Raw genomic sequence first — 19,696 nt, 5'->3', positions numbered from 1 at the left:
TTTGTGTCAGACCCCAGTAAGACTAGCCTATCCCTCCTGTCAGTTTGTGTCAGACCCCAGTAAGACTAGCCTATCCCTCCTGTCAGTTTGTGTCAGACCCCAGTAAGACTAGCCTATCCCTCCTGTCAGTTTGTGTCAGACCCCAGTAAGACTAGCCTATCCCTCCTGTCAGTTTGTGTCAGACCCCAGTAAGACTAGCCTATCCCTCCTGTCAGTTTGTGTCAGACCCCAGTAAGACTAGCCTATCCCTCCTATCAGTTTGTGTCAGACCCCAGTAAGAATAGCCTATCCCTCCTGTCAGTTTGTGTCAGACCCCAGTAAGACTAGCCTATCCCTCCTGTCAGTTTGTGTCAGACCCCAGTAAGACTAGCTGTCGCTAATGGAGATCTTAATAAATCTAATTAAAATCAAATGAGACACAAGTTTAAACAGTCAATCTGGCCGGACGTAACTTTTTTCTCTGCTCCATCGTATTAGTTCTGCACCACTCAGTCCCTTTTAGGATGGTATTACCTTGTTCTGTGCACGCTCTCCTTGAGCTTAATGAAGGATGCATTCAGTCCACATGATATGATTGCTGTTGACTTTGAGCCATCACAGAGATGTAGTTCGGGTCAATATTGACCATTGCCTAGCTTTATGCCACCCACTGCATTTAACAGCTTGTGTTATTGTTTTTCTATTGAGCTGTGCACTTTAAATGAAAGAGCATAAGGGATGAAGCAGTCCATTCTCAACCCCCTGTAACTGACTTTCGAATGCAGTAGAATTACATGTAGTCTGGAGAAGAGCTATGTAGTCCCATTCAGATTCTATATGGCTGAACTCATCAAGTCTAATCTAAATATTACAAGCAGCATGTGTGAAAAAACCTCTGCTCAGTGACTGATGTCCATTCAGGCCTGCAGCACAGTTCCAATACTCTACCCTGCCTGCATCTGAAAACTCTCACAAAGGAGACAAAGAGAAGAGGCTGTTTTTAGATTGTTGGGACAGGGTCCGTGTTGGGATCACTGCAATAGATTTACAGTGGTACTGTAGGAAAGAAGACTAGGAATCTGTGTTAGAATTGGGAGAGGGCCCAGCATTAGCTCAACAATAGTTATACACTGAGTGTACAAAACATTAGGAACACCTTCCTAATATTGAGTTGCACCCCCCTTTGCCCTCAGAAGATTCTCAATTTGTCGAGGCATGGACACCACAAGGTGTTGAAAGCGTTCCACAGGGATGCTGACTCCACTGCTTCCCACAGTTGTGTCAAGTTGGCTGGATGTCCTTTGGGTGGTGGACCATTCTTGATACACACAGAAAACTGTTGAGCGTGAAAAACGCGACAGCATTGCAGTTCTTGACACACTCAAACCGGTGCGCCTGGCACCTACTACCATACATTGTTCAAAGGCACTTAAATATTTTGTCTCCTCCCCTTCATCTACACCGATTGTAGTGGATTTAACAAGTAACATCAATAAGGGACCATAGCTTTCACCTGGTCAGTCTATGTCATGGAAAGAGCAGGTGTTCCTAATGTTTTGTATACTCTGTGTGTATGCTTAGTTGGGAAGGAGGCTGTGTTGGGGTGATGGGACAGCCCAGGGATTACTCTAGAGGTGACTAGCAGCCGTACTGAAGTCTTTTTCAATAGCAACACTCTGCCAGGCTAATCACTTTGGCGTGCCTCGCTAATTTCCCACAACAGACGCTTGTTAACTCGATTAAACCGGCTAGCACGCAGGTCTCGGAATGGAGGCTATGAACTGTGTTGGTGTGTGTTTCTTTGGGACATGAGCTTGGGGAGATTCTATGCAAGGCCTCGATCATGTGTTTCTGTTTGTTGCTACCGTGCTATTGAGTAGTGTTACTTTGCAGTTGAAGTAACCAAGCTATCAAAGGACTGTTTACATAGTAAGAATGGGATCTGCACACTCTGCTCAATTTCTCAAACACACACCTTTGTTGAAGGATAAGTTGTAGGACAGTTGTGTGTCAGATTTAGATTTCTCTCTGAGATAGAGACCTGTAGTATAGTGTGTTGGTTGGCAGAGCGCTAAAGGTAACATGTTAGCACAAGCCCAGGCATCCTCTCTGGGCTTTGTTATTTACTTCCTCTGGCAATCACCTGGAAAGCTGTAAGGATAACGCACACTGATTTGAATCACCTGTAAAACCCACCTGTGTGTGTGTGTGTGTGTGTGTGAGACAGGGTGGTGAGGGAGAACAGGAGTGATGACTGGGCATCTTCTACTGAAAGGCTAAATGCTGGAAGACATTAGACTACTAATCTTTTGGACATGCTTTACAACAACTCTCTAGAACTCCTGATTTCTTGACAGCCTATCCTAGAATGTCTCCTGCTGTGTCATGTTCTGCCTTGTGTTTTGCTTGGTTGAATGCCGATACAGGCTGGCTCGAAATCCATTAACCCCAAGATAATGGAATTCATTGCCCTTGACAATCAACCGTTCTCTGTCGTGGGTGATGTTGGCTTTCGCGACTGGTCGAGCACCGATACACATTAACATTACCAAGATGTTACCCTACCGGAGTTACACAGTAATAGCGTCACTGCTATTAGCTCACGACATACTATGGAACGCCGTTTGGGTCTTTGCGTGTCAAGAAAGATACACGTCAAATAACACTATTTTACGCATTAAATAATATTTTAATTTGACACTTCAAATAACACCGTTCTATTATAGAATGTTGTGTGTTCTGAATTTGCACGTGCAAGCCAAGCGCCACCACTACTATCAGTAGTACTGTCAAAGCTGTACAAAAAAGTATGCAAACAAACAAACACCGGCCACGAAAGATGCGTTTACAATACCGCGTTGATAATAAATTATTATTTGTTCGACTGCAACTTCTGGGGTAGCTAGCTAGCTTTAGCTTGGTACCTAGCTTCACCAATACAACCAGCCTGAAAACAATAACCAGTAGAAACTGCAGTCATTTTCACTATTCTTAGCAATGATTTAGGAATCCTTGTGAGTAAGTATTAGCTAGGTAGCCACTTGTTGTTCGCCTGTTGAAATTGAACTCCAGTTCATGAAAATAAATAGCTTGCCAGCTACTTAACCTTGTTGCACAAAGCTAACGTTATAAGCAGCTAGCTAGCTTCATCTGGCTAGTGAGGCTCGACCTGAACGGGTTAGGTGTTGTGAAGCTAGCCACAATAAGGATAAGGCACAATAGAATGAAACACCTGAACAACGAAACAGAACAGCAAGTGAAAGAAATAGGTTTTGATTATGTTTTACTGGTAATGGGGACATACGTAAATGCCAACAAAATAACTTTTTGGTGTGCGGGTGACCTTTATTTAACTAGCCATGTCAGTTAAGAACAAATTCTTATTTACAATGAAGTCCTACACCGACCAAACCCGGACGACGCCGGGCCAATTATGTGCCGCCCTATGGGACTCCCAACAACGGCCGGATGTGATACAGCCTGGATTCGAACCAGGAACTGTAGTGACGCCTCTTGCACTGAGATGCAGTGCCTTAGACCGTTGCGTCCATGTGTGTGTGTGTTAGCTATTTAACTGTACTAGAATGCTTAAAAGGCTGCTAAAATTGTAAATAGCGGTTATCGGTATCGGGTTTTTGGCAAGGAAAATATTGGATATTGGTATCGGCCACAAATGCCATATCACTACTCTGTACTGTCTTTTCGGCCCAAATGGCACCCTATTCCTTATATAGTGCACTACTTTTAACCAGGGCCATATGGTGCCATTTGGAACACAGCCACTGCATGTTGGCTTGTGGTATGTTTTATTCAAATGAGCCTCTCTTTCCTCTCTCCTCCTGGTCCAACTCAGGACCTCTCTCCTCTCTTCCTGGTTCAACCCAGAACCACTCCCTTCTCCTCTCTTTTCTTTCTCTGCTGACTCTGCAGATTGTTAGTTATTGAAGGGAGAAAACTACTGACGAGAGATAATAACTAAATGGTTAGTGGAGTGTTACTGAGTACCTCCGAAGCTACAGCAAGGAAATGAAGCCACACCGCTAGAGGAATCCAGCTACTTGTTCATCTTATCATCTGTGTGTCTCAGATGTGTTGTAGTTGAAGGAAACATGGTTGAATTAATTGTTGGCAAACCAGAAAGCGCTAATGGCTGAAAAGCAGATGTTTAAATCTGTCGATGACTGGAACAGTAGTCGACCACAACATGTGTGCAATATACACCAGAAACACTCTCTCTTTAGGCTCGTAAAAATATTTAGACTCTAGACTAAACCAGGAGTAGAATCTTCAGATGAGATTCTTTGATGTCTCTGATTTAGATGAGCAGTTGAGGAAATCTGTTGTCTGTGACATCTGCGGGATCGCAGTTCTTTGGAATTTGGGGGTTTTGTCTCTCCCAGCTGAGAATGCAGATGCACTAAACCAATAGTGTTGGAGTCAATTCAATTCCAACTCACAGAAATGCACTCTGGGCAGTGTTCCGTGTATGAATCAAATTTCAAATAATTTCCTACAGAGATACGAAAGGGCGTTGATCCAACTGCTGTCCAGCATTCTTTTCTATAGCTACAGCCATAGAGTTGGATAGGAGGCTCACTTGGCCCAAATCCCGTCATAAAGCAGCCATTGCAGAGAGAGGCTCTGTCATCTTTATGGCTACAGCCCACTGCATTCACCACCCAGTATGCTGTCTCCAGTATGCTGTCTCTATACATCAAAGATCTATTGATCTTTAGACTGTCTCTTTCAGCTTGTCTAATAATAGCCAATGGCTGCTGCTGCATGACAATACGTCTGGTGTCACAATGAAGTGATCTGGGTTGTGTCCCAAATGGCTCCCTATATGAATGTGGCTCTGTTAAAAAGTAGTGCACTATATAGGGAATATCGTGCCATTTGGGACACATACACTAAAAAATAATCTGGTGTCACAATGCTGCTGAAGGGTACACATCCGTATCCCCTCAGAGACTCAATTTCATGGCTATTGTGAGGCTGCCATAGGTGTGAGGAGAGGAGTGGCTATTGTGAGGCTGCCATAGGTGTGAGGAGATGAGTGGCTATTGTGAGACTGCCATAGGTGTGAGGAGAGGAGTGGCTATTGTGAGGCTGCCATAGGTGTGAGGAGAGGAGTGGCTATTGTGAGACTGCCATAGGTGTGAGGAGAGGAGTGGCTATTGTGATGCTGCCATAGGTGTGAGGAGATGAGTGGCTATTGTGAGACTGCCATAGGTGTGAGGAGAGGAGTGGCTATTGTGATGCTGCCATAGGTGTGAGGAGATGAGTGGCTATTGTGAGACTGCCATAGGTGTGAGGAGAGGAGTGGCTATTGTGAGACTGCCATAGGTGTGAGGAGAGGAGTGGCTATTGTGATGCTGCCATAGGTGTGAGGAGATGAGTGGCTATTGTGAGACTGCCATAGGTGTGAGGAGAGGAGTGGCTATTGTGATGCTGCCATAGGTGTGAGGAGATGAGTGGCTATTGTGAGACTGCCATAGGTGTGAGGAGATGAGTGGCTATTGTGAGACTGCCATAGGTGTGAGGAGAGGAGTGGCTGGCTGCCATAGGTGTGAGGAGATGAGTGGCAATTGTGAGACTGCCATAGGTGTGAGGAGAGGAGTGGCTGGCTGCCATAGGTGTGAGGAGAGGAGTGGCTATTGTGAGGCTGCCATAGGTGTGAGGAGAGGAGAGGCGGGCAGGGAAATTACTTTGGACAGACAGTTACACCTGCATAATTAGACCCTCTCCGCTGCGGGACATGCAAAGCTACTTTCCTTCTGTCACGGATTAAACATAGCCGGTGCCTCTCCTCTTCTCCTCCTTCTACCCTCCCTCCTCTTCTCCTCCTTCTACCCTCCCTCCTCTTCTCCTCCTTCTACCCTCCCTCCTCTTCTCCTCCTTCTACCCTCCCTCCTATTCTCCTCCTCTCCTCTGTCCTATGTTCTACTGCCTGAGACTCCTCTCCTCCTTTCCTCTCCTCTGTCCTGTGTTCTACTGCCTGAGACTCCTCTCCTCCTTTCCTCTCCTCTGTCCTGTGTTCTACTGCCTGAGACTCCTCTCCTCCTTTCCTCTCCTCTGTCCTGTGTTCTACTGCCTGAGACTCCTCTACTACTTTCCTCTCCTCTGTCCTGTGTTCTACTGCCTGGAACTCCTCTCCTCTGTCCTGTGTTCTACTACCTGGGACTCCTCTCCTCCTTTCCTCTCCGCTGTCCTGTGTTCTACTGCCTGGGACTCCTCTCCTCCTTTCCTCTCCTCTGTCCTGTGTTCTACTGCCTGGCACTCCTCTCCTCCTTTCCTCTCCTCTGTCCTGTGTTCCACTGCCTGGAACTCCTCTCCTCTCCTCTGTCCTGTGTTCTACTGCCTGGAACCCCTCTCCTCTCCTCTGTCCTGTGTTCTACTGCCTGAGACTCCTCTCCTCCTTTCCTCTCCTCTGTCATGTGTTCTACTGCCTGGGACTCCTCTCCTCTGTCCTGTGTTCTACTGCCTGGAACTCCTCTCCTCTGTCCTGTGTTCTACTGCCTGAGACTCCTCTCCTCCTTTCCTCTCCTCTGTCCTGTGTTCTACTGCCTGAGACTCCTCTCCTCCTTTCCTCTCCTCTGTCCTGTGTTCTACTGCCTGAGACTCCTCTCCTCCTTTCCTCTCATCTGTCCACTGTTCTACTGCCTGAGACTCCTCTCCTCCTTTCCTCTCCTCTGTCCTGTGTTCTACTGCCTGGAACTCCTCTCCTCTCCTCTGTCCTGTGTTCTACTACCTGGGCCTCCTCTCCTCCTTTCCTCTCCGCTGTCCTGTGTTCTACTGCCTGGGACTCCTCTCCTCCTTTCCTCTCCTCTGTCCTGTGTTCTACTGCCTGGGACTCCTCTCCTCCTTTCCTCTCCTCTGTCCTGTGTTCTACTACTGTCTGAGACTCCTCTCCTCCTTTCCTCTCCGCTGTCCTGTGTTCTACTGCCTGAGACTCCTCTCCTCCTTTCCTCTCCGCTGTCCTGTGTTCTACTGCCTGAGACTCCTCTCCTCCTTTCCTCTCCTCTGTCCTGTGTTCTACTGCCTGGAACTCCTCTCCTCTCCTCTGTCCTGTGTTCTACTGCCTGAGACTCCTCTCCTCCTTTCCTCTCATCTGTCCTATGTTCTACTGCCTGAGACTCCTCTCCTCCTTTCCTCTCCTCTGTCCTGTGTTCTACTGCCTGAGACTCCTCTTCTTGTCCCCTTTTGTTCATCTATCCACCCTACTCTGGTCCCGAACGCCACTCTTACTCTTACTCTTTACCCTTTACTCTTGTCAGCTGCCCTCTCTCTCCCTTTCCCCTCTGGCTGGTCAGCTCCCCTCTCTCTCCCTCTCCCTTCTGGCTGGTCAGCTCCCCTCTCTCTCCCTCTCCCCTCTGGCTGGTCAGCTCCCCTCTCTCTCCCTCGCCCTTCTGGCTGGTCAGCTCCCCTCTCTCTCCCTCTCCCCTCTGGCTGGTCAGCTCCCCTCTCTCTCCCTCTCCCCTCTGGCTGGTCAGCTCCCCTCTCTCTCCCCTCTGGCTGGTCAGCTCCCCTCTCTCTCCCTCTCCCCTTTGGCTGGTCAGCTCCCCTCTCTCTCCCTTTCCCCTCTGGCTGGTCAGCTCCCCTCTCTCTCCCTCTCCCCTCTGGCTGGTCAGCTCCCCTCTCTCTCCCTCTCCCCTCTGGCTGGTCAGCTCCCCTCTCTCTCCCTCTCCCCTCTGGCTGGTCAGCTCCCCTCTCTCTCCCTCTCCCCTCTGGCTGGTCAGCTCCCCTCTCTCTCCCTCTCCCCTCTGGCTGGTCAGCTCCCCTCTCTCTCCCCTCTGGCTGGTCAGCTCCCCTCTCTCTCCCTCTCCCCTCTGGCTGGTCAGCTTCCCTCTCTCTCCCTCTCCCCTCTGGTTGGTCAGCTCCCCTCTCCCCTCTGGCTGGTCAGCTCCCCTCTCTCTCCCTCTCCCCTCTGGCTGGTCAGCTCCCCTCTCTCTCCCTCTCCCTTCTGGCTGGTCAGCTCCCCTCTCGCTCCCTCTCCCCTCTGGCTGGTCAGCTCCCCTCTCGCTCCCTCTCCCCTCTGGCTGGTCAGCTCCCCTCTCGCTCCCTCTCCCCTCTGGCTGGTCAGCTCCCCTCTCGCTCCCTCTCCCCTCTGTCTGGTCAGCTCCCCTCTATAGTTGTAGGTAGGGCAGCTGATGGATGGTAGCTATCTCTCTGCAGCAGGGGTGTGTGTTGACAGCGAGAGCCGGTAATGTCACTGGACCATAATCGAACATTGCACCTCTGAGCTGAAATATACCAGAACTGGCCACCTAGAATTAAGCACCATTTAGACACAGATACACGCAAGCTGTCTCTCTCACATGCACACACAACAGACACACACACATGCACACACAACAGGCACACACACATTCACACACAACAGACACACACACATGCACACACAACAGACACACACACATGCACACACACAGACACACACACACAACAGACACACACACATGCACACACAACAGACACACACACATTCACACACAACACACACACACACACAATCACACACAAATCATAGAACCATAAAAGTCATCAATAAAACAACAGTACATAAAGGTAAGCCTTTTTAATGTACTTTTAAAGATGGAAGGGAAACAGCAGCTCTGGTGCTCCTTTATCAGGGCCAGAGATGTGTGGCTAGTCCCAGACTGTACCAAACCTGTCACACTGGTGGCAGCAATAGACTAGGTTACAGCCCTGTGGGATTCAACTGGTGGCAGCAATAGACTGGGTTACAGCCCTGTGGGATTCAACTGGTGGCAGCAATAGACTAGGTTACAGCCCTGTGGGATTCAACTGGTGGCAGCAATAGACTAGGTTACAGCCCTGTGGGATTCAACTGGTGGCAGCAATAGACTAGGTTACAGCCCTGTGGGATTCAACTGGTGGCAACAATAGACTAGGTTACAGCCCTGTGGGATTCAACTGGTGGCAGCAATAGACTGGGTTACAGCCCTGTGGGATTCAACTGGTGGCAACAATAGACTAGGTTACAGCCCTGTGGGATTCAACTGGTGGTAACAATAGACTAGGTTACAGCCCTGTGGGATTCAACTGGTGGCAACAATAGACTGGGTTACAGCCCTGTGGGATTCAACTGGTGGCAGCAATAGACTGGGTTACAGCCCTGTGGGATTCAACTGGTGGCAGCAATAGACTAGGTTACAGCCCTGTGGGATTCAACTGGTGGCAGCAATAGACTAGGTTACAGCCCTGTGGGATTCAACTGGTGGCAGCAATAGACTGGGTTACAGCCCTGTGGGATTCAACTGGTGGCAGCAATAGACTAGGTTACAGCCCTGTGGGATTCAACTGGTGGCAGCAATAGACTGGGTTACAGCCCAGTGGGATTCAACTGGTGGCAGCAATAGACTAGGTTACAGCCCTGTGGGATTCAACTGGTGGCAGCAATAGACTAGGTTACAGCCCTGTGGGATTCAACTGGTGGCAGCAATAGACTAGGTTACAGCCCTGTGGGATTCAACTGGTGGTAACAATAGACTAGGTTACAGCCCTGTGGGATTCAACTGGTGGCAGCAATAGACTGGGTTACAGCCCTGTGGGATTCAACTGGTGGCAGCAATAGACTAGGTTACAGCCCTGTGGGATTCAACTGGTGGTAACAATAGACTGGGTTACAGCCCTGTGGGATTCAACTGGTGGCAGCAATAGACTAGGTTACAGCCCTGTGGGATTTAACTGGTGGCAGCAATAGACTGGGTTACAGCCCTGTGGGATTCAACTGGTGGCAGCAATAGACTAGGTTACAGCCCTGTGGGATTCAACTGGTGGTAGCAATAGACTAGGTTACAGCCCTGTGGGATTCAACTGGTGGCAGCAATAGACTAGGTTACAGCCCTGTGGGATTCAACTGGTGGCAGCAATAGACTAGGTTACAGCCCTGTGGGATTCAACTGGTGGCAGCAATAGACTAGGTTACAGCCCTGTGGGATTCAACTGGTGGCAGCAATAGACTAGGTTACAGCCCTGTGGGATTCAACTGGTGGTAACAATAGACTGGGTTACAGCCCTGTGGGATTCAACTGGTGGCAGCAATAGACTAGGTTACAGCCCTGTGGGATTCAAGTGGTGGTAACAATAGACTGGGTTACAGCCCTGTGGGATTCAACTGGTGGCAGCAATAGACTAGGTTACAGCCCTGTGGGATTCAACTGGTGGCAGCAATAGACTAGGTTACAGCCCTGTGGGATTCAACTGGTGGCAGCAATAGACTAGGTTACAGCCCTGTGGGATTCAACTGGTGGCAGAAATAGACTAGGTTACAGCCCTGTGGGATTTAACTGGTGGCAGCAATAGACTGGGTTACAGCCCTGTGGGATTCAACTGGTGGCAGCAATAGACTAGGTTACAGCCCTGTGGGATTCAACTGGTGGTAGCAATAGACTAGGTTACAGCCCTGTGGGATTCAACTGGTGGCAGCAATAGACTAGGTTACAGCCCTGTGGGATTCAACTGGTGGCAGCAATAGACTAGGTTACAGCCCTGTGGGATTCAACTGGTGGCAGCAATAGACTAGGTTACAGCCCTGTGGGATTCAACTGGTGGCAGCAATAGACTAGGTTACAGCCCTGTGGGATTCAACTGGTGGTAACAATAGACTGGGTTACAGCCCTGTGGGATTCAACTGGTGGCAGCAATAGACTAGGTTACAGCCCTGTGGGATTCAAGTGGTGGTAACAATAGACTGGGTTACAGCCCTGTGGGATTCAACTGGTGGCAGCAATAGACTAGGTTACAGCCCTGTGGGATTCAACTGGTGGCAGCAATAGACTAGGTTACAGCCCTGTGGGATTCAACTGGTGGCAGCAATAGACTAGGTTACAGCCCTGTGGGATTCAACTGGTGGCAGCAATAGACTGGGTTACAGCCCTGTGGGATTCAACTGGTGGCAGCAATAGACTAGGTTACAGCCCTGTGGGATTCAACTGGTGGCAGCAATAGACTAGGTTACAGCCCTGTGGGATTTAACTGGTGGCAGCAATAGACTAGGTTACAGCCCTGTGGGATTCAACTGGTGGCAGCAATAGACTAGGTTACAGCCCTGTGGGATTCAACTGGTGGCAGCAATAGACTAGGTTACAGCCCTGTGGGATTCAACTGGTGGCAGCAATAGACTAGGTTACAGCCCTGTGGGATTCAACTGGTGGCAGCAATAGACTAGGTTACAGCCCTGTGGGATTCAACTGGTGGCAGCAATAGACTAGGTTACAGCCCTGTGGGATTCAACTGGTGGCAGCAATAGACTAGGTTACAGCCCTGTGGGATTCAACTGGTGGCAGCAATAGACTAGGTTACAGCCCTGTGGGATTCAACTGGTGGCAGCAATAGACTGGGTTACAGCCCTGTGGGATTCAACTGGTGGCAGCAATAGACTAGGTTACAGCCCTGTGGGATTCAACTGGTGGCAGCAATATACTAGGTTACAGCCCTGTGGGATTCAACTGGTGGCAGCAATAGACTAGGTTACAGCCCTGTGGGATTCAACTGGTGGCAGCAATAGACTAGGTTACAGCCCTGTGGGATTCAACTGGTGGCAGCAATAGACTAGGTTACAGCCCTGTGGGATTCAACTGGTGGTAGCAATAGACTAGGTTACAGCCCTGTGGGATTCAACTGGTTGCAGCAATAGACTAGGTTACAGCCCTGTGGGATTCAACTGGTGGTAACAATAGACTGGGTTACAGCCCTGTGGGATTCAACTGGTGGTAACAATAGACTAGGTTACAGCCCTGTGGGATTCAACTGGTGGCAGCAATAGACTAGGTTACAGCCCTGTGGGATTCAACTGGTGGCAGCAATAGACTAGGTTACAGCCCTGTGGGATTCAACTGGTGGCAGCAATAGACTGGGTTACAGCCCTGTGGGATTCAACTGGTGGCAGCAATAGACTGGGTTACAGCCCTGTGGGATTCAACTGGTGTTAACAATAGACTGGGTTACAGCCCTGTGGGATTCAACTGGTGGTAACAATAGACTAGGTTACAGCCCTGTGGGATTCTCTGACTGCTTCTGTAATGACACCCTATTCCCTACATTCCTTGTCCCCCCAACTCATGCTAATGACCTAATAATACCTGCATGTTGCCTAGGGCCTGAGTTTTTCCAGTCACATTCCTGCCCCTGATGGTTGCTGATCAGAGGAGCATATATTTCCCTCTGAGTTGCATTCCACCAGCCCTTCACATTCCAACACCTGAGAAGTTTTCTGTGCGCCAACCTGGCTCTATTCTCACCCTTTAATGGTGATTTCAGACAACTTGTCCCTTGTAATATTCGTTATGACTAGATGGTGTCTGCCGTTGGTGTTTCCCTTGGCCATGCTGTATGTTCATCACAGATTTGACTGGCGTTCAGTTTACGCACGACTCCAGAGGAAGCCTACGCTAGCCAGCGCTAGCCCCGACATGAGCCAGACTGGAACCGTCACTTACCCAGCCAGTGTCCTAAATGGCACACTATTCCCTATGCAGCTCACTACTTTTGACCGGGGTCCCATATGTTTCTGGTCAAAAGTAATGCACTACATGGGGATAGTGTGCCATTTTGGACACCGCCCCAGAGTGCATATCTACGTCTGCCGTCCAGACGTAATGTGTTGATTTAGGCCCAAGTAGCGCCGTCCAAGGAAGACAATTGTATCACCTGTCTCCGAATGCAATCGCTCCACAATGACTACTTGTTTGTTCAGGGGGGATATTTAGTCCCGCTGCGATAGTGTTGTCCTCTTGTAATGGACTTGACAGCACTGTTTGTTTTCTCTCTGCTTTGTTTGGAGTGGCGTCCATCTTGACTTTATGGAGGCTAGGAGATAAAGAGTTAGCAGGGAGGGAAGATGAGACGGTGGCATGACTTGAGTTGTCATCTTAATGTGTCCAGATATGATACAACACTGAGCTGTCATCTTAATGTGTCCAGATATGATACAACACTGAGCTGTCATCTTAATGTGTCCAGATATGTTACAACACTGAGCTGTCATCTTAATGTGTCCAGATATGATACAACACTGAGCTGTCATCTCAATGTGTCCAGATATGATACAACACTGAGCTGTCATCTCAATGTGTCCAGATATGATACAACACTGAGCTGTCATCTTTATGTGTCCAGATATGATAGGACACTGAGCTGTCATCTTTATGTGTCCAGATATGATAGGACACTGAGCTGTCATCTTAATGTGTCCAGATATGATAGGACACTGAGCTGTCATCTTAATGTGTCCAGATATGATAGGACACTGAGCTGTCATCTTAATGTGTCCAGATATGATACAACACTGAGCTGTCATCTTTATGTGTCCAGATATGTTACAACACTGAGCTGTCATCTTAATGTGTCCAGATATGATACAACACTGAGCTGTCATCTTTATGTGTCCAGATATGATACAACACTGAGCTGGCATCTCAATGTGTCCAGATATGTTACAACACTGAGCTGTCATCTTAATGTGTCCAGATATGATACAACACTGAGCTGTCATCTTTATGTGTCCAGATATGATACAACACTGAGCTGGCATCTCAATGTGTCCAGATATGATACAACACTGAGCTGTCATCTTTATGTGTCCAGATATGATAGGACACTGAGCTGTCATCTTTATGTGTCCAGATATGATAGGACACTGAGCTGTCATCTTAATGTGTCCAGATATGATAGGACACTGAGCTGTCATCGTAATGTGTCCAGATATGATAGGACACTGAGCTGTCATCTCAATGTGTCCAGATATGATAGGACACTGAGCTGTCATCTTAATGTGTCCAGATATGATAGGACACTGAGCTGTCATCGTAATGTGTCCAGATATGATCTCCTCCTGATTAAGTGCCTGAAGAGACGGTTGTATATTGGGGAACCTTTTGTCTTCTGTTCCCAAGCCGTCTATTCCGATGCCTCTGCTCTTCCACCAGTTGTTGTGATTACAACAGATTACTACAATCAGACCTGGGTTCAACTAGTATTTGATGTATTTCAAATGCTTTGTCTTTGATCTAGCTTGCCTGGAGTGCCAGATGGGCTGGGTTTGCACCATTCCATTGATTACATGTGAACTCAATCAAGTACAGATTTTTGAAGTGTTTGAACACAGAAGGTCTGAATACAATAGGTTGTTAAAACCTGGCATAAAACACATGGTATACTTTTCAGAGCTTAGTTTCTGTCCATCACTGAGCTTGGGGTTCTCCACCTTCTTCACAAAAGCACTGCTTGATGTGGTTGTGTGTGACACAAGACTTAAAACTCACAGCGATAATTTACCATTTATATTTTTCTTCCTTTTTATTTCTTAAATGAGCCATTCAGGGTGATTAGATGAAAGTGTGCTGATGTGAGGATTGTGAGCGGTGTGGTATGGAGGCTTAATGAATGTGAAAAATCATTCTAATGAGTCTTAACTGCTGAAGGAGACATGGAATATAAAAGTCAGGTCATTAGAGGTGGTAATGATGGGGAAGCCATGGGAGAGAGGGAGGTAGACATCCTGACTGGCTGACTGGCTGCAGTGCTGATGTCTACTGCCTCACAGCTGGGCACTCAGAACAATCTGACTTGGCCTACCTGCTGGGGTACGTCTCAGTACTCTGAAGTGGCTCCTTCTAATCTTCCTCCTTTCATTTGGCCACCTCTCAGAGCAGAAGAGATCTTAATTTGGCTACCTCTCAGAGCAAAGGAGAATAGATCTTAATTTGGCCACCTCTCAGAGCAAAGGAGAGGAGATCTTCATTTGGCTACCTCTCAGAGCAAAGGAGAGGAGATCTTCATTTGGCTACCTCTCAGAACAAAGGAGAGGAGATCTTCATTTGGCCACCTCTCAGAACAAAGGAGAGGAGATCTTCATTTGGCCACCTATCAGAACAAAGTAGAAGATCTTCATTTGGCCACCTCTCAGAGCAAAAGGAGAGGAGATCTTCATTTGGCTACCTCTCAGAACAAAGGAGAAGAGATCCTCTCCATGTCACTGACTTCTCCAATGTATGGAAGGAGATGATGGGAAGGAGAGATGGAGAGGAAGCCACTTTATAATATAAAGATGCACCCGCTGGTTTGGTGTCCAAAGAGGGCTATTTGCCAGTCACTTCTCAGAACCAGTGAAACATGGACACGTGTAGGGGTTGACTACTGCAACAATCTTTTTCCTAGATCTTATTTTATATGCTCATTAAATAAATGTGTGTAAGGCTGCCATGCGATAGCCCCCTTGGTTCTGATGTAATAGCCTACCTGACCCCTCACACTCTAAAGCTTGGGGTTTGCTCAAGATTTCCATTGATCAGACTGCTTGATTTTATGGTTGGCCACGTTCCAACTTCTCCTAGGTGCAGGAAGGCAGGGGCAGTGCCCATGGAAAAGCAAAGAGACTTATTCAGTGAGTTCTTGTGACCAGCCGTACTTACACTAGTTAGGTATCGCTTTTATAAAACTATCAGACCTGGCCTCTATACCGATCCTGTCCGATTCTGTGTATTGCCTTTCCCCCAGGGGACTGGGTTTGTGGCTGCATTCCAGAGCCGTCCTTCTCAAAATTGGAGGCCTTTTTCTGAGCGGTGTCTGTCTTTCGCAAATAGACCTCTGAGGACTCCCTTCATTGGATTGGTCAACAACACAGACCCTTCCTTCTTGGCCACGCTTGAGTCGCTGCCAATAGGGGCCTCAGCAGCTGTCCCACAGTTTACTCACAGGGCCCCCTGTGATTGGGGGAACATTAGGTTTGTAAAGCCTCAACAGGTTTGCAGTAAACACTCATGGAACCGTCGAGGCTTACCCACTCCCTGGTCAATATTTGAGGGCTCTGTAAGCTCGGAGCTCACCTCCAGAAGGCATTCCTTGAGCCTGTTCTAATTTGCACTTTGCATTAGCAGCAGGACGTCTGATAAAAATAACATCTCTGTTGGGCTGCAGGAGTTTACATTCATATAGACATCCACCTTAATAAATCCTCAGTGGAGCAGTATACAAGTACAGGCAGCGGAGAGGGGTCAACAGGGGTCAACTGGGATCAAGCTATGTTGTGCAACTTGTTTTTTGCTATTTTCACATTTTAGAGGGCAGAATGTTTTCTGTCCTAGAGCGCGCTCTATGAGTTGTGCTTTTGTACACTCCCACACAGGGCCTAGTCTATATAATGCATGAGTGTTCTATTGTGCCATATTGTGTTTATTGATGTAACCTCAGCCGTTGTCTCCCTCTCTTCTCTCCGCAGATGCAGCAGCTGTTCTATGAGAACTACGAGCCCAACAAGAAGGGATACATCCGCGACCTCCACAATAGCAAGATCCACCGGGCCATCACCCTGCACCCCAACAAGAACCCGCCCTACCAGTACCGCCTGCACAGCTACATGCTCAGCCGCAAGATCGCCCAGCTCCGCCACCGCACCGTCCAGCTCCACCGTGAGATCGTCCAGATGTGCCGCTACGGGGCGGCCGAGCCCAGCCGAGAGGACCTGCAGCTGGGCATGCCTCCATCCTTCATGAGGTTCCACCCTCGGCTCCGCGAGGAGGTCCTGGAGTGGGAGTTCCTGACGGGCAAGTACCTGTTCTCCTCGTCTGACGGCCAACCCCCCCGCCGGGGAATGGACTCCTCCCAGCATCTGGCCCTGGATGACATCATCATGCAGGTGATGGAGATGATTAACGCCAACGCCAAGACGCGGGGACGAGTGATCGACTTCAAGGAGATCCAGTACGGCTACCGGCGGGTCAACCCCATGTACGGGGCGGAGTACGTGCTGGACCTGTTGCTCCTCTACAAGAAGCACAAAGGGAAGACCATGACGGTGCCGGTGAGGAGACATGCCTACCTCCAGCAGACCTTCAGCCAGATCCAGTTCAGAGAGGAAGAGGAGATGGACGACAAGGCTCTCGCCAGCAGCATCAACCAGGACTCTGACTCCCTGTCCTTCCTCTCCAACTCCCTCAAGATGTTTGTGCCCTTCAAGCTGTCCAGCTCTAGCCAGGACCAGAAGGAGCCGAAGGAGCCTAAGGTCAACATACTGGTGCCGCTATCCGGACGCTACGACATCTTTGTCCGCTTCATGACCAATTTAGAACGGGTGTGCCTGATCCCCAACCAGAACGTCAAGCTGCTCATCCTCCTCTTCAGCACCGACAACAACACAGAGCGGGTCAAGCAGGTGGAGCTGATGAGGGAGTACCACATCAAGTACCCCCGTGCCGAGATGGAGATCCAGCCCGTGTCGGGCTCCTTCTCCCGGGCCTTGGCTCTGGAGGTGGGCTCGGCCCACTTCTCCAACGACTCGCTGCTCTTCTATTGCGACGTGGACCTGCTCTTCACAACCGACTTCCTCAAGAGGTGCCGGAGTAACACGGTCCTGGGGGAGCAGACCTACTTCCCCATCATCTTCAGTCAGTACGACCCCAAGGTGGTTTACGCCGGTAAGGTGCCCAGTGAGAACCACTATGTGTTCACCGCCAAGACAGGTCTGTGGCGTCACTACGGCTTCGGCATTGTCTGTGTTTACAAGGGCGACCTGGTCGGGGCCGGGGGATTTGACACCTCCATCCAAGGGTGGGGTTTGGAGGACGTGGACCTCTTTAACAAGTTTGTCCAATCAGGGATCCGGTTGTTCCGGAGCACGGACCCGGGGATCGTACACGTTCACCATCCAGTAGTGTGCGACCCCAACCTGGAGCCCAACCAGTACAAGATGTGCCTGGGCTCCAAAGCCTCGTCGCACGGCTCGACACAGCAGCTGGCTGAACTGTGGCTCGAGAAGAATGACCACGGCTTCCGGAAGGTCGGGAGCTCAAATAATGAATCCCTCAGGACAGCGTGAGAAAGCACTCCGGCCAGGACTGACAAAAGCAGTATGTGGAGTCCCCCAGGCCTGGGTGTCTTTCCCTCTTCCCATTTGTCTTAGCAGCATTTTTAACTACCTAATTTATTTTTTACAGAAACAAAAAAGACTTGGATATATTTTGGAAATCTGCTTTTTTTAAAGAAAACACATGAACGTTGAACTGACTGAGACAAACGTGACTGTAGAAGATGTTTTCATTCATGCTGAAAAATAAAGCATCTCGATGATGAATATTCCTTTGGATGAGCCTACCATAACTCTGGACGCAAGAACAATGTGCTCTGATGTCTTATTCTACCAGTCTAGTAATAAAGACCATTCTGTGTTATTTGTACAGTAACCTTGTCTCCAGGTTGTTGCACATATAAGCCTGTGATTTCAACAATTCAAAGTTTGCCTTAGTGGGAGTGACCATAGAATTCTATGGCAGTGACCTACTGAGTCAAGTACCTGTCATCATTTAATTTGAGCAAATCACACGACTGTGAGGCGTGTTATGGGAGATGATTGGTTGGTAGATTAAGCCAATGCACCAGGAGTTTCTCACAGTCATTCTGTATTGACTAACGAAGGCCAGGTTTGATGCGTTGGTCCATCAGACTCTTCCCATTTGGGCGAAAGTGTCTGGGAACTACATGATCTATAAAGAGAGTATGGGGGGGATGTGCTGATATTCGGGGTCATATTATGTGTACCTCAGTGATGTGCATGTACAAGCTCTTTAAAAGGTGTAGCGTTTGTCTTGTGCGTGGAGAAGATGGGTGTTGTCATCTTCTAGGACCAGCAGTGTGCTCTAAATGGAACTGTACTCTTGATTGTGAATGTTTACAGGAGGTTGACATGAACAAACATTTCATCATTGAAGAAGGTTGACTTAGATGAAAAGCAATTTGAATTAAGACTAAAGGGCCATTTGATTCCTTTTGATTTGTTTATAATACAGAATAACACTGTTGTTTTTTTCAATTGATTTTAGATTTTCTTTTTATTTACTTCTGTGAACACAACTGCTGGATTTAATATCTGCAATTCATCTTCCGCTGTCTAATTTATTGAATTTGCAGTCTCCATTCTGTGTTACCTGACTGTTGGAATATGTATATTAGAAACATTGTATACCCATCTGTTGTTGGATTGTTGTTTTTCCATTTTTTTTTTGTTTCTCTCTCAAACTCATCTGATTACCAAAGAGTTTTTGCACAGTGTGTTTTAGGTGTTGTGTGTCATGTTGTTTTCTAGGAGGTGCAGGCACAAACATGACATGAAGAGGTATAGTGAGTGAGGAAGCACCTTCCTGGCTCCAGCTCTTTGCTCTCATGAGGACTCTAAGGCCTATATCAAACTAGTCATCCAGATTTAGGAACAAAGGAAGAGGAAGGCCAGGGAATGCTGTGCTCCTTCATAGAACTGGAAGGAATTCTAAATCATTTTAGAACCCTTGGAGTGAATTCCAGAACCTTCTCAGCACCCATTGGTACAATGAATTAGAATAGAACTCTTAGAATGAAATCTGATTTTATACTGAACAAAAATATAAATGCAACAATTTCAAAGATTTTACTGAGTTACAATTCATATGAAGAAATCAGTCAATTTAAATTAATTAATGAATCTACGGATTTCACATGACTGGGAATACAGATCTGTTGGTCAAAGATACCTTAAAAGAAATGGGCCTCACAATGGTCCTCAGGATCTCGCCACGGTATTTCTGTGCATTCAAATCGCCATCGATAAAATGCAATTGTGCTTGTTGTCCGTAGCTTATGCCTGTCCGTACCATAATCCCATCGCCACCATGGGGCACTCTGTTCATAATGTTGACATCAGCAAACCGCTCACACACATGATGCC

At 48.1% G+C, this 19,696-nt stretch overlaps 1 protein-coding gene across 1 annotated transcript in view; it reads left to right on the top strand.

The window, feature by feature from the left end:
• LOC110514694 (chondroitin sulfate synthase 1) overlaps positions 1-19,482 on the top strand; it is an 87,727-nt gene extending 68,245 nt beyond the window's left edge. The window contains exon 3 of the mRNA XM_036963293.1: positions 16,223-19,482. Within this exon, the coding sequence (XP_036819188.1) occupies positions 16,223-17,818 (1,596 nt within the window). The 3' untranslated portion in view covers positions 17,819-19,482. The remainder of the gene's footprint in view (positions 1-16,222) is intronic.
• Positions 19,483-19,696: the final 214 nt, after the last annotated feature.

The sequence above is a fragment of the Oncorhynchus mykiss genome, chromosome 26 (assembly GCF_013265735.2).
Source record: "Oncorhynchus mykiss isolate Arlee chromosome 26, USDA_OmykA_1.1, whole genome shotgun sequence".
NCBI classification, from domain to species: domain Eukaryota; kingdom Metazoa; phylum Chordata; class Actinopteri; order Salmoniformes; family Salmonidae; genus Oncorhynchus; species Oncorhynchus mykiss.
Note: the sequence above shows the minus strand (reverse complement) of the source record. Positions and strands in the feature narration are given on the sequence as shown.